The sequence below is a fragment of the Ptychodera flava genome, chromosome 20 (genome assembly GCF_041260155.1).
Source record: "Ptychodera flava strain L36383 chromosome 20, AS_Pfla_20210202, whole genome shotgun sequence".
NCBI classification, from domain to species: domain Eukaryota; kingdom Metazoa; phylum Hemichordata; class Enteropneusta; family Ptychoderidae; genus Ptychodera; species Ptychodera flava.
Genome location: NC_091947.1, coordinates 37,785,979 through 37,801,145, shown reverse-complemented (window position 1 = coordinate 37,801,145; position 15,167 = coordinate 37,785,979). Strand labels below are relative to the sequence as shown.

The window sequence follows — 15,167 nt, the reverse complement described above, 5'->3', positions numbered from 1 at the left end:
CTCAGAATCCTCAAACAGTAAGTCCAGTACCCTAACCACTACCTTAATGGTGTCTCCACAACTGATTTATTAGTCTAAGAATTTTCACAATGTTAATGGAAACTAACATATTTTTTTTACTTTCCTCACATGGAGGAAAATTAAACTCTAATCATTCGTCATACACTTGATTCTCAGCTGCCATGACACTGGCTCAAATTACAGCAGAAATCACCTGGCATGCTTTGCAGTGGTGTGATGATGAGAAAGAAGCTAAGTCTGAAGACCGAGTCCTCCCTGATGATTTCTTTCTTCTTTATTATGATAATGCTCACTTCCAACTTTCTCAGTTTGAAATCTCAAGCAGACTGTTTTAATCTCTGTCAACCTGTATCATTAGTCCACACAAAACACACTTGTCAGATGTGAATATATAATGCACTTCATCAGTTTACTTTTTGTCATTTACGGACATCATCATCTTGTACATTCTGTCATACACTACTCCTGTAGTGTACTACTGTCTCAGCTCCTATGCTAAACCTGCAGGAACTCTTTTGAAACTAAAAAATAAGAATCCCATATGGTGAAATGTCACAGTTCTGTACAATATGATGAGAATATTCACTACAATAGGTGGTGTGTAACTTTGGTGTTTGGTTATTTTCAAGCTGTAGTTGTGAAGCTTTTGATATCCAGTGTTCTTAACCATCATGACTTACATTGTTTTTAGTGCATATGTCTCGAACACTTTTCAAATATCCTGGATCTGGAACCACTACTCCAGCCTCACCCTGAATGGGCTCTACCATGAAAGCGCACACATTAGGATCATTTGTAACTTTCTGAAATGTAAAACAAGGTAGTTTTAATTGACTATCAACAATTTTCAACTGAATCCAGATAAAATGATCGCATGGAAAAGAAAACCATACAGCTTGGGGAGAGTCATATGCTAATGATAATATATCATGAGAACAAGTCATTGTAAATGACACAGTCCTGCCTGTAATGTGATTTAATTACATATTACAGAAACGAAGTAAAATTAATGTACCACTGAGAATGTGTGATTGGTAGGCATAGGTATATATATAGCCATAGCTATATGTCAAAGCACCTTGTCTCTGTGCCAAATTGGTCTTGGTAAGTCTACAAACTGATGTACAGATGTTTGTCTTGGCAAAAGGGTAGAATGAATATAAAGATATGGAACATCGTGATACTGCTCTCTTGTTATAAAGATCGGACAATATGCTAACAAGAGATGACTTTTGAGTCAGTTTTAGTTACTGAAAGCGTTACGATCCAGATATAATATCTCAAGCCACGTTCCTAAAGGTAAAAGCTTAATAAATGACTGAAATCTGTCTGGACAAGTTGGGGACACCTTGTTTGATGTATGGCCTACAGACATGAATTCATTAAATATATGCAAATGAGCAAATTATTACTCTGTCCCATATCAGCTAAAAAATCTTCAACTGTTAATGTTACTATATGGCCCTTGATGATGGCAATTAAACTCTGAGATGTCTGATAATGCACCTTGGTAATGGTAGGTAGGTATGTGGTACGTAAGAATCATTCCACTTACTTCTAAAGCATTTACATCATTGTATGGAACTATTTCAAATCCTGGCATGTAGGGTCCATAATGATTATATGCAGATGGATCAGTGGAACTTGATACAGCTGCCAATGTGCGTCCCCAGAAATTATTTGCTGCAAAAACAATCTTGGCTTGATTCTTGGGAATGTTCTTGACATTATAAGCCCATTTCCTGGCAAGCTTACATGCTGTTTCACCACCTTCAACACCTGATCAATATAAGATAATACCAGTAATGACACAAACGTCAAAATGAAAACTACATGGAGTAACTTTTTGTATAAAATTACAATGTTAGAAAGTTTGGCAGAAGTTAGCTGAAGCACCTCCATGTAATGAATCTAGATGTATAAATTTTAATGATTGCCAAAGAGGCGATATCAGTTGTACCACTGAACAGACTGAGATGAATACCATAATGTATTTTGAAGCAAAAAACGTAAAGTTTAACATAGAATCAATGACACTTGGCTCTATGCCAGATATGGAAGCCATTACATAGGAAGTTTAAAGCCACAATAGCTGTGAAAGTATCATAAACCAATCTCAAAATATCCTCAGTTTTCCATGAGTTTCCTTTGAAGTGTATGACACTTTCATAGGTGTTGTAAGTAGCATGTAAATCCAAACGTTTTAACATCATTTAGATTTCCCGCCATTTTCAAAAACTAATCATGTGACAGAGAAATAAAGATTACAGCAACAAAATGTGGGCCAACATGTGTTGTGCATTCAAGTAAATGGCATCACGTTTGTTTCTCAGATCTTGGATGATCATGATGTGTCAGTGCAGGAAATACTGTACTTTTTGTACTTTTTCGTGGGGTGCCATTTTATGAGTGTGGCACCAGTTTATTAAAAGATGTAGGCATGGTCCAAATCGGCAAACAGTCATTATTCTAGACATAATCCTTCAGTTAGCACATTTACACAAACCAACTTTGGTTTGAAAATGAAATAATGAAAAACAAGTCATCCTTGATGACACAGTCCCCACTTGTTAATTTGTAATTTGATTACAAGTCCTCGGAGAACGAGGATAAGAGTCCTGTTCATTAACTGGGTCTGTGATTAAAAATACTGCAATACCGATGAGGATTAGGCCGAGGTCAAGAATGAGCTCCATGGTGGTAAAAACATAAAACCAATCTGGGCTGCCACCCTAATTAGAAAAATGATTCAAGTAATAATTAATAGACAGGATGTTGCAAATCATTTTTCATTCCATTATAACACAGACAGATTATCACCTGTATCACATTTCATCACCTGCACATCAACCTAATTATAACAAGTCATTGTTAATGACACAGTCCCCACTTGTTAATGGGTATTTTGATAACAGGTCCTCAGAGAGGATAGAGTCCTCTTCATTAGGTCTGTGATAAAAATACTTTTGAATGAATTCGCTTGATACATGTCTGAGTTATGGTTCAGGACATGAAAAAAATCGTAACAAAATGGTCGCACAGTGGCCATATTGGATCGCATCACAAAACAAATTGATGTGCATAGCTATGACATTAGTCGATGTCCTTGTACCAACTTTGAATAAAATTGGTCGAAACATGCGGATATGCCTGAGAAATGGCTCTGTACATGAAAAAATCGTAATAAAATGGCGGCCTGGCGGCCATATTGGATCGTATCACAAAACAGATTGACGTGCATATGTATGACATAGATCAATGTCCTTGTACCAACTTTGAATAAAATCGGTTGAAATGTGCCTGAGTTATGGCTCTGTACATGAAAAAATCGTAATAAAATGGCCGCCTGGCGGCCATATTGGATCATATCACAAAACAAATTGACGTGCATCTGTATGACATATGAAGTAATCCTTGTACCAAGTTTGAATGAAATCGCTCCAGGCATCTCAGAGATATCTGCGTGAACGGACAGACGCACGCATGCACAGACGCACGCACGCTCGCACGGACATGACCAAACCTATAAGTCCCCCCGGACGGTGTCCGTGGGGACTAAAAATTCATCAAATATTGCAAATTAGCAATTAATTTGTGCAATACTGACATATGTCAATGTGTGATATTGTGTGAAAAACATCTGTACAAAGGTTCATCAAATTTTGCACAATCGTACCAGAAACAGCACTCTAATCCCAAATTATGCAAATTAGCACTAATTATGCTTGCCACACCAATATAAATGAACCTGCATTTGTATGCCATAGTGTAGTATCCTTGTACTAAGTTTAAATAGAATTGGCACAGGCATATCTGACCTATGACCTTATAAGTCCCCTGGGAGGGTGTCTGTGGGGACAAATAATGCATAAAATTTGCAGCTATTGGGGCTGTAAGAGAAGAATATATATCGTCCAAAACTGAGAAATACCTTCAGGAAGTTTTACATGCTCAAATTTCACAAATGTTTACCAAACAGGCATAAAATAACCCAAAGGAACACAAAAGCAACTTGAAAACTATCTGACAGATACTTTTGGAACAAGTCATTGTTGATGACACAGTCCCCACTTGTTAATGGGTACTTTGATTACAAGTCCTCAGAGAGGATAGAGTCCTCTTCATTAATTAGGTCTGTGATGTCATCAATGGAGACGGTGCCATAATGCTAGAGACTAAACACATTTATGGCCAGTGATCTTGATGATCTGCTGAGGCGGAACTCTGGCTTTGCTTAGGGTTTGCACTGTTGTTTTGCAAACGGAGTGGTTTGTTTTGCGTCCGGCAAATGACATAAACTTTGCAGCCTATTGCATGAACAGTGTTGGCGCTAGGAATTTTTTCATTGTAGCCACAGTCTGTTAGTGTGGCTAAAATGATCAAATTTTTTTTAGCCACAAGCAATTTTTATTAGCCACACCCAACAAATCAATTTCACATACAAATTGCACAAACCCTATTTTCAATAACGTTTGTACTTTAACCCTTGTCCACATAGTTGTTAGAATAGTAGGCTACATAAATAATCCAGTACATATTTTTGATCGATCACGATGAACACCCGCATGTCGAAATTCTTGGTCCTTCGGTAAAACAGTCGGTCTGGGATCGCAGGACTGGCGTGACTTTCGAAGGCGTCTAGGGTCAACATGGCACCCGGTCACGAGCTTTCGCCACGTGTGGCGAAGGCGAAGCTATTTTTTTTCGCCACATCGGACATTTATTCGCAATTTGCGACTGTGGCGAACATTAGCTCGAACCCTGCATGAAAGATCCTAGCTTGTTTTTAACCATCTGTCACAGATAAAACCACAGCAAGGAGATGATCTTATGAGACAGGATCGGTTGAATATATCATTGTTGCACACGTCAACAGGTCTCCGACTGATGAACTTGCGGTAGATCAAAATTGGTCAGGGTCACTTACAGGAGCTCCGAACACGCAAGGGGGGACAACTGAGCGACAGTCCATGTACTTTCCGTCTTGAGTCTTCGTATCACACTCGCGAAATTCCAGGAACAAGTGTCCAGAGTTGTCTCTCTCTAGTTTTACATCGCTGAAGTTCAGTTTTGTTTTTTCGTAAACATCACTGTCCTCCTTTTCAAAGAATGCCAGATTTCCACATGGCGTTTTTTTCCTCTGGAGAACTTGCCTCAGACGCTTGAGGCTTTCCTCCCATCCCATGCTTTTTGAGTTGCATCTGCTTTGCCTTCAGTACTTCGTTAGCCAGGTCAAATTGCTTATCATTTAGAGAAACGCTGTATCGTTTTTCCGAAAAATACCTCTCAGTGCTCTGTTTCACAGCCGAGATCGAATTAGGCTCCTAGTCACTCCCATCGTCTTTCTTCATATTGATGAAAAACGCTGCCAGGTATTCATTCAGGGCACTTGCTGGGATGTCAGACAGCTCATGATGGTCATCATACTGAGTTGAGATAAATCACCATACTTTGTTTACGTCTGTCTCGGTTGCTCTTACAGTACTGATCTTTTGCCGAGATTTTATGAAATTGTTCATGGAATCCATGTCTTCGTTTCCTATCACGGATGCAGAGCTGTTTGTCTTTTCAAAGCCATCATCGATATCATTGAACAGGATAATATTTAGATTTTCTGTAGGAATTTCCTGCAACCACTGCATTATTTCATTGGTTTGTGCCATGGTGTTTCGATTGAGAACTGAAGAACTCAGATGATAATTTCCAAAACCAAATTGCGCCACTTGTTTTAATCTGTTTGAATCAAATAGGTACCGGGTAAGTACAGCCCAGACTATGTCACATAGGAACTGGTAAAATATACCTGTGATCTCAAAGTGTTGCAGCCAGAGTGTGCCCTTGTGACAATGTCTCAGAAATTCAAACTCGCATTCTCGCATATTACAGGTCACCTTGGGCGCACTCACGAGATGACTGTGTTTGGTGTAGTCTGCAAGTTATACCCGATACTGGCGATAACCTTTGTTTTGCATGATTAATTTGAGTATATTTTTGTACTTTCAGAGCCCTGATTACATGTAATTAACCACTGCACTTAACATTATAACTTGCTTGTAGTTTTAGTGAGTTCTCTGATTGGTGGCAGATACAATATAAACGTTCTGTCTACCTCCATGGGTATAATAGCTGCTACAATTACTTGCCTGAAATTCAAGCATAGTGAAATAGTTCCCTTAGCAACTTGGATGCAAAACTTCCATTTAGTATTCTTTTCAAGACCACACCATTGAAACTGAAATCACACTAAAGCCACGAAGATAAAAAGTTCACAGGTCTATGTAGGGATTGACATTACCTGTATTCATCGGCAAAACTCTATCATAGCCAAACAATTCTGTCACATATTCTTCATATTCTCCCAAGACATCATTGTAGAAGGCTCTAGATGTCAACGTCAGCTTTGATGCTTGTTGCTGTAATGCCTTGACTATTTTGGGATGACAATGCCCTTGATTTACAGCACTATAGGCACTGAGAAAGTCATAGTACCTTTTCCCATCAACATCCCATACAAATACACCTGAAAAATATGACACATCGCAGAGTTATGGAAAGTCATGAATAACAATATGTTGCAATTTGATTATCCCCATATGCATATATGTATATATACTGATCAATTTATTTAATGCAAATTTCAACCAAGGAGCCTGCTATTTCACATACTTTAATATGAAAGGTAAACTTTGTCATAATTCTAAAAATAGTGTCGATGACACTGTACTCCCATTTGATGTATCTCCTACGTAAATGTTTACAGAATGGACGTGCAAAATGGGTAGCAATAGAAGTGCCCAACACAGTGTTCTCCCCAGGCCATTTGACAGTATCGCACCCGATACTGTTTATTTTCCGCACGATATTGTTTCATTTCCACCGATACTGTTTTAGCTTGGCCCAAGACTATTGAAGGCTATTGTTCTTAGCAGAGATGCTGTCATTTCGCTCGCTAGTGTGAACTGATTTTAACATATTTTGCTAGCTGGCAATGCATAGACACTGCCGTCATCATTGATGTCTGGTATGTTTGTCACAGTAATACTATGAACTGGGAAATTATCTGCGCAGTTTTATTTGTGTGCAATTTCGCGTGTGATCACAAGTGGAAAACTAAAACTACATGGATGAATTGCCTCATGCGACAATAATAGAAGTACTTCCATATCGGGTACATACTGTTAGTAAAACACAAAAACACACACACGTTATGAGATGAAATGCAATAAAGTATTTTATGACAGGTTCTTACCAAGATATCATGCCTTATTCTTTCATGAGTCTTATATCATCCTAAGGTACTGCTGAATCATGTTAACCTTTTCGTTTTTGAACTTTAATTACCAGGGTACTGGTATTTCATTCTTTATCTTTTTATCAACATTGACTACACCATCATGACAAAAAATTATTTATTTTCACCCACTTAGCTTGGCCTGTTATAGCATCATTAGTCCAAAAAAATCAAGTTTACAGTATTTATATTTTCAACAGCTTTCAAATGTACAGTATTAAGGTATAATACAAAATACACCATATGGAATATGTTTTGTTCATTAATTTTAACCATCTTGACCTGATGGTGAAATATGGACATTGCAGGAAAAGGGTTGAGTGTACTGCATGTAAAATATTATTTGTAATTTTTGTAGAGATGCATTTGCACAGGGAGCATTTGTATTATTTTGAAAGACACTAATTGTTTGGTTTTGTTTATTATTTACATATGAACATACATGAAGCTGAAATCATGTACACAGGGGTTTCATATATATATATATATATATATATATATATATATATATATATATATATATATATGAATGTATATGAATATATATGAATATACATTCGATGGATGGATGGATAGATAGAGCAATCGACGGATAGATAAATAGATAAATAGTGTATCAAATCATTCCATAATGTAGCAAAGTGAACAATAACGTATCAAATTAACCAATAATGTATTAAATCAACCAATTATGTATCAAATCGACCAATAACCTAGCCTAGTCAAGGAGTAAAGATTCCAATCAACTGATTATGCATCAAGTCAAAAAATAAATTATCAATCGATAAATAAAGTATCAATAAATGGAAACAAACTGAATATAAATGAGTGTTGTATCTTTCGTTTTTTTTTAAATAAACCAATTACACCTTCAGAGTTACATGCACTTGCAGTACACTGTTTTCGTGATAGTACCGTACTCAAACATCACGAATCAAATTTCATCAATTTGGGAAATGCAAACTAGTAAATAAGTATTCCTGCAGGACGAATTAAAGATACAACACACATGTGAGAGCGCAAGTAGGTTGAGGCATGGGCGTCAAACGTTATCATGAATATGCATTAAGGCTTATGAATATTTATAAAACAACACTGTGCATATGTGAGATAACAACAGGAAAGCTACATCACATCACAAATGAAGCTCGCAACTAGAACACCAGGGAGCAAACTAGTTGACAAAGCACTCACTAGTGTTCACAACAAAATATAGCCTATATTCACTGTGTGGAAACTTGGAACATACAGAAAAGGACGAAACATTTACGAATGTATTCCCCGACAACCGATCATCGCATACAAAAGAAATCAAAACATCAGCGATACACTGATAAAGGCCAAAGTCTACAGCATAAGAAACAAGGCGACAAACGTTAACGAACAGAGTCGGACACAAAATGATCCAAAAATAAGTATTCTAGAGACACAAGAGATCAACAACATAGATACATTATAAAATTAAGAAAGAGATATATCATGGAGAGACAGTTGGTACCTCCATGTTTATATAAGCGAATGAGGAACGTGCCGGTTACGAAACGTGGGGTAAAAGGTCAAGGTGGTCTGAAACATTTCCACATCTCGCCACGGCTTATTTAAATTAACAACCCATTTCATTTGTTAATTTTGACACTTAACAACCTTACCCAGGGTTTGCGCTAACGTTCGCCACAGTCGCAAATTGCGAATAAATGTCCGATGTGGCGAAAAAAAATTGGTACGCCTTCGCCACACGTGGCGAAAGCACGTGACCGGGTGCCGTGTTGGGATCATTGACCCTGGACGGCTTCGAAAGTCACGTCAGTCCTGCAATCCAAGACCGACGGTTTTCCCTAAGGATCAAGAATTTCGACATGAGGGTGTTCATTGTGATCGATCCAAAATATGTACCGGATTATTTATGTAGCCTACTATTCTAACAACTAGTCGTTTTTACAAATAAGTCTACGTTATTTTCCGCAATCCAAATTTTCCAGCATAAACGCTGCAAGCATCGTACGAAACATTTGACCACGTACCGTCGCATCAAGATGCAAGCATGAAGGGTAATTTGAGTTCACGCCGGCCAGCATAGCAGCACAACGTATTCCATACAGCGTGCACCATCGTTGATCACGCCGGTTCTGTCACATTTAACGTATCAAAATAACCCTTAGATCGGTCAGATTATCGAAATATTCAATCATTTAAATATCTAGCCTTTGAACGAAGTAATTTGTTGTTCTGTCGTACGTCGACCGATGAGCGACGGCAGAGTTCCTGAGCATGCAACTGACAGACTGAAGTGATGGCGTTGAGCATGCGCAAAAAAGTTTCAAGATCCCCAGTTTGTATACTCCGATCGTGTACAGTTTTGGTAGTTTCGAGACACCCAAACAATGCAAATGTGTTACGAATGCACGGTACGATGCATGCGATGCGGCTGGGGGCAGCTACATGTACGATTGCCAACTACAAATAGTTCATTGATTGTTTTCAGCTGGGAAAGAAACTAGGTTTAAAATAGCTTATAATTTATAAAAAATAGCGTCAATGACACTGTAGCTCCCATCCTGGACTATTTAGTGTTTGTTCTCTGGTCAGATATTTGAACATGTGTGAAAGGGATAAAATGCATGAAGTGAAAATACTTAAATGAAATGTACTGGAGACAGTGAAATATGTTTAATGTAATTATTCAGAATATAAAATGGAAAAAATACAGAATTAGATATATCGAATACTGTGATACAACCATTACTCAACAAGTCATTTACAATGACATAGTCCCCACTTGTAATAGGAGTATTAGTCTGATGGGGCAGGAAAATGTGGTCATTAAGAAGTATCACTGGAGTGTATATGTTGAGATCTATGGGCACATAGGTCTATGTCGTTGTTCCCAATTTGAAACACATGAGGCATGTCTAAGTTATGGTTCTAAATCGGGAAAAAAGATCAGACCTCTAGCAGTATTGGCCAGCCAAGAAATACATATGCGCATTATAAATGAGGTACAAGATGTGACATCTTAAGGTCTAATATCCTATCAAAATTGGAGGGTATAGAACTTGTGGTTACTGAAATATGCATATATATGTATAATCAAGGTCAAAGGTCATCGAGGTCACATGACATTTTAAAAAAAAAAAATATTGCTAATTAATCCCTATATGCCAAAAAATCAGATCTCTAGCTCTATTCGCTTGCCCAGAATTAGATGTGTACATAATTAATGAGGTAAAGCGTGTGTTGTCATAAGGTCTCCCATCCTACTAAATACAAAGGACATAGCACTTGTGGTTACTTATTTATTGACATAAACATATATTTTAGGTAAAAGGTCATCGAGGTCAAAAAATTTCTCTCCTATAGTTATCCCTATATACCAAAAATCAGACATCCAGCTCTATTGGCTCGCTCAGAATGAGATATGCGCATAATTATTGAGGTACAGTATGTGGCGTCATAAGGTGTCCAATCATACCAAACATGAAGGGTGTAGCACTTGTGGTTACCGAGTTATGGACAAATATGTATATTTGAGGTCAAAGGTCACCGAGGTCACGTGACATTTTGTCAAAAAAATTGTATTGCTAAGTTATCCCTATATACCAAAAATCAGACCTCTAGCTCTATTGGCTCGCTCAAAATTAGATATGTGCATAATTAATGAGGTACAATATGTGGCGTCATAAGCTGTCCCATCATACCATACATGAAGGGTGTAGCACTTGTGGTTACTGAGTTATGGACAAATATGTGTATTTGAGGTCAAAGGTCACCGAGGTCACATGACATTTTGTCAAAATATCCGAGATATCTGCGTGAACGGATGGACTCACGGATGGACGAACAGACGGACATGACCCAATCTATAAGCTCACTGGACTTCATCTGTGGGGACTAAAAATTGTGTCACTGCATCCTTTTTGCAATATGAATACGATGAGAAACTAAATTTTTATTTTTTGTGGCCTTATACATGGGAGTCTATGGAGATCTGCCTTATACATGGGAGTCTATGGACGTGTAAACTAAAAATATGCAAATTTCACCACGATTTGCCCAAATTTGGGAAAGGTCACTCCTATGCACTTCCATACCAAGTTTCAAATCAATCGGACTTGTGGTTTCAGAGCAGGAGATTTTTTGACCAAAAATGGGAGAAAATTACAAAAAAATTCATGAAAAATAGCAAGTCCAAGATACTGACCCAAGATGTGCACAATCATTTCATGTCAGCCCAAAGTACTTACATGCTAATTTTTCATGTAATCTGCTCAGGGTTATTGAGTTTTTTAATTTTGACTGTTTTTACATTTTTTCACTTAATTTGCATATTTTTGGCAATGACAACTTCATTTGAACAAAATCTCATCTACAGCCCATCATTCATGTACACACCAAATATCAAGATGAAATGTACAGCGGTTTGGAGTTTTTGATGTTGACGGACAGACATACAGACATACAGACATACAGACACACAGACATACAGACATACAGACATACATACATACAGACATTTTCCTAGCCTATAAGAATAGCTTCCATTGCCATATATACATATGGCTATGGGAGCTAAAAAAGGAAATAAGAAAACCACCGAGAAGAGAACAAAGACAGACGAACCACGGTCTAGACCATGGTCGAACAAATTACAGCAAGGTTTTTGTCTGTGCATGGAAATATAATTGTGAGACTACAGATCAGTCGGTTGATCATAGATTTGTCATATTTACGAACAGCTCTTTTGATTTTTCACTGAGTTTGCGAATTTAATTAATTTTCAAAACCTAAGCAATTTTTTTATAGTTTTCTTTGATACTTTATGGACAATGCTTTGCATAGTCAGGCAATCACTGTAATTTTATCCGGATCACCAGAAAATGGTCATGTACAGCAGTTTTTAAATCACGTAAAAAAATTAAAAAGAGGAACAATTATAGCCAATGATAAGACTTTGATGATTTTTTCATGACATGTTGTGCAACTTTTGTTCCAAGAACTCTATTTGTTGTTTGTGTCATAATAAAAGTTAAAAATAAACAGAAGTTTATTTGTCCCTGTCTATAAAGAGAGGGGTCAATTTATTTACCAGCATTCATGAAAAGTTAAGACCAATTTTTGTTTAATACATATTTTTTTAATTGAAGGACATACAACTTTCACAAAGGACCTGGAGTTTTACTATTCTCCTGGTCATTATTATCTGAAGCTATAAAATTGGCAGAAAATGTGCTCAGCGGTTGATCTGTCGAGGAATTAAAGTGTATGTACAACAGCCCTGGCCAAACATGTGGATAATAAAGTACAAACGTTATTGAAAATAGGGTTTGTGCAATTTATATATGAAATTGATTTGTTGCGTGTGGCTAAAAAAAATTGCTTGTGGCTAAAAAAAATTTGATCATTTTAGCCACACTAACAGACTGTGGCTAAAATGAAAAAATTCCTAGCGCCAACACTGCTTACCCAATACCGATACAAAACACAGTAAAGCACAAACAAGACAAGCGGAATGATGTGTGAAGCCACTTTCCAATCTACAATTACAAATCCTTTCGGTAAATTGCGAGTGGGCGACGGGGTCATGACCTTTTGGATGACTTAAGAGATCGCCTAATCGCGTACACAGCGATCAAATTTCTTTCGAAAATTTCAACTTGTAGAGCGCCCTATTTCTCAGAAATTTTGCTATGGCCGAACTAAGCCTTAAAAGATCTTTACAACCATACCTTTAACATGTATGATTTGGTAACGTTTCCTTTAAAAAATACCGAAATTCAAACAAGAATTGATTTTTTCTACAAATCGTATGTATTTGGCAGAAATATGGGGGATTAACTCCGAAATTTCCTTGGTAAAGTACGGTATATAAGTCGAATGACTTGACTCTACTCTAATATCATTTGCCGAAATAATAGTTTAAATGTTGTTTACAAGATGAAATATGCTGATACATAATATAATCGATTTTAGCGGGTAAATGTCGGTATAAGATCACATGACACCTTTTACGCAAATATAAATGACACAAACTGAAAGAGCTATCAAAACTACGTATGTGAACCAAATTTCATCAAAATATGACCGGTAGTGTTTGAGAAATGAAATTAAGCTCGAAATTCGGTCTGGACCCCTGCCTTCACTCACTTGCGTGTCTTTATCGACACACTCTCTAAGTTGGAAGGACTTGGAAAGAAATGTTCAACATGACCAATTAGAAAATTTTGTTACTTACAACATCACTATATCAAAATGATAATAATCCTTTACAAAATAATCTCAATCATACCCATCCGTAATCCAATAACACTAGGTAAAAACTCATAATACACAAGTTATAAACACAGACACAAAACGGCACAGAAAAGACAGTAAAGCACCTGTACACACTCATGTAACTCTCATTTTGGGACTGAATTACAGGTAAATCAGGACTCATTGCTCAATTGAATTCCTTATAATCAAAATTCAATAATTTTGCAAGTTTCTCCTGCAAGCAAGCCAAGTCAACAGATTTTGTATAGGTAATTGTATGGGTTCGAGTGGGTTTACAATTTGAAACCTCACGGCTTTAGCTGGCATGTTGTAAACCGCACTCGGCTGAAGGCCGATCTTGCGAACTTCAAAATACACGCAAGTATACCGGATCAGGCGTGTCAGTGTCGGATGCGTGGGGACGTACCCGGAGCGAGAAACTTAAAACAACTTCAGTTAAAAGCAGCGAAATATTCATTTGTGGGTGTGTGGAATATCTGGATATCAGACCGGTCATTTGGGCAGGTTAGTTTCAACTATTTTCTTACATTTTCCCAGCGTGACCGTTATCGTTATTGTTTCTTCCATCGTGTTTTTGAAAGGCCAGTTTAATATGACATGATAATATTTGAAACGTTCGATGCAGTGGGTCTACCCTGCCTGCTGAGTGTTGTCATTTGAACGGAGTTTTAAGTGTGGGATTCCATTACTTTCCGCTCAAATGTCATTCCTTTTCATTGGCAATATTTTCAATTATTGATTATTTTCATTAAATACAGGTTGCTGCAGCAACTTCTTTCTATGAATAAGTGCTTCGGTGAACAACTGTTTAAAGAATGCACTGGCCATCGTCCTGATGAAGGATTTCGCACGTACAAGTGTACTAGCAATGTGCAGCAGAAAACTGTGTCTAACGCTTTACAGCCCCCACAACCTGTGACAAAAGTTGATATAAAAGTTGAAGAGTACCATTCTCCGTGCTGCTCGTCAGATACCACTACGTTTAATAACCTGGTACACAAGTTCATCAGGCCATAGTTTTATTCAAAATCAACACGGTGATAAGTTGTCATTGTAATGTAATTTCGAAAGCTCATTAAAAGTTGCCACGTGTACAATCTGCCAGATGTTTGATTTTCCTTCGTATGTAGATAAGTAAACCTTTACAGTGCATTGATATGGAAAGTGGTAAACCTTACGTTTGTATTTATATGATAATGAAGTCTATTCATTAAACTGTAAGGTTTACTAACTTCCATATCAATGAACCGCAATGGTTTACTTATTTGCATAAGAACAATTGGTGTTGTGATAATAAACGTACGGTGAGAACAATGTGTCACATGACCATGAGTGGTATAAGTAGGCAATATATTGCTTTTTTTCCCTTTTTATCCTTTCTGTTGTGATTCACGTCAAGTAACATCTTATTTGAAGTAGGATTACGAAGATATCGCAAATTTATTGAGTAGTCATACATAGTATAGTGCTGATACAAAAAAAGCTTAGGCTAAGAAAATATAAAGTTTGTTTCTCATCCTCACGCGCGTCAATTGAGACCCGCCACGTCAACCTTTTTTCTGCTCATGAGGAAATAAAATGAACA

General features: G+C 37.3%; 1 protein-coding gene across 2 annotated transcripts in view; it reads right to left on the bottom strand.

Annotated features, from left to right (window-relative positions):
* Positions 1–15,167, bottom strand: part of LOC139120872 (ornithine aminotransferase, mitochondrial-like) — a 40,357-nt gene that overhangs the window by 12,576 nt on the left and 12,614 nt on the right. For both annotated transcript variants that reach the window (XM_070685495.1, XM_070685496.1), the window contains exons 3-5: positions 6,317–6,541; positions 1,577–1,800; positions 702–824 (exon numbers count right to left, since the gene is read on the bottom strand). In XM_070685495.1, coding sequence (XP_070541596.1) covers positions 702–824; positions 1,577–1,800; positions 6,317–6,541 — 572 coding nt within the window. The remainder of the gene's footprint in view (positions 1–701; positions 825–1,576; positions 1,801–6,316; positions 6,542–15,167) is intronic.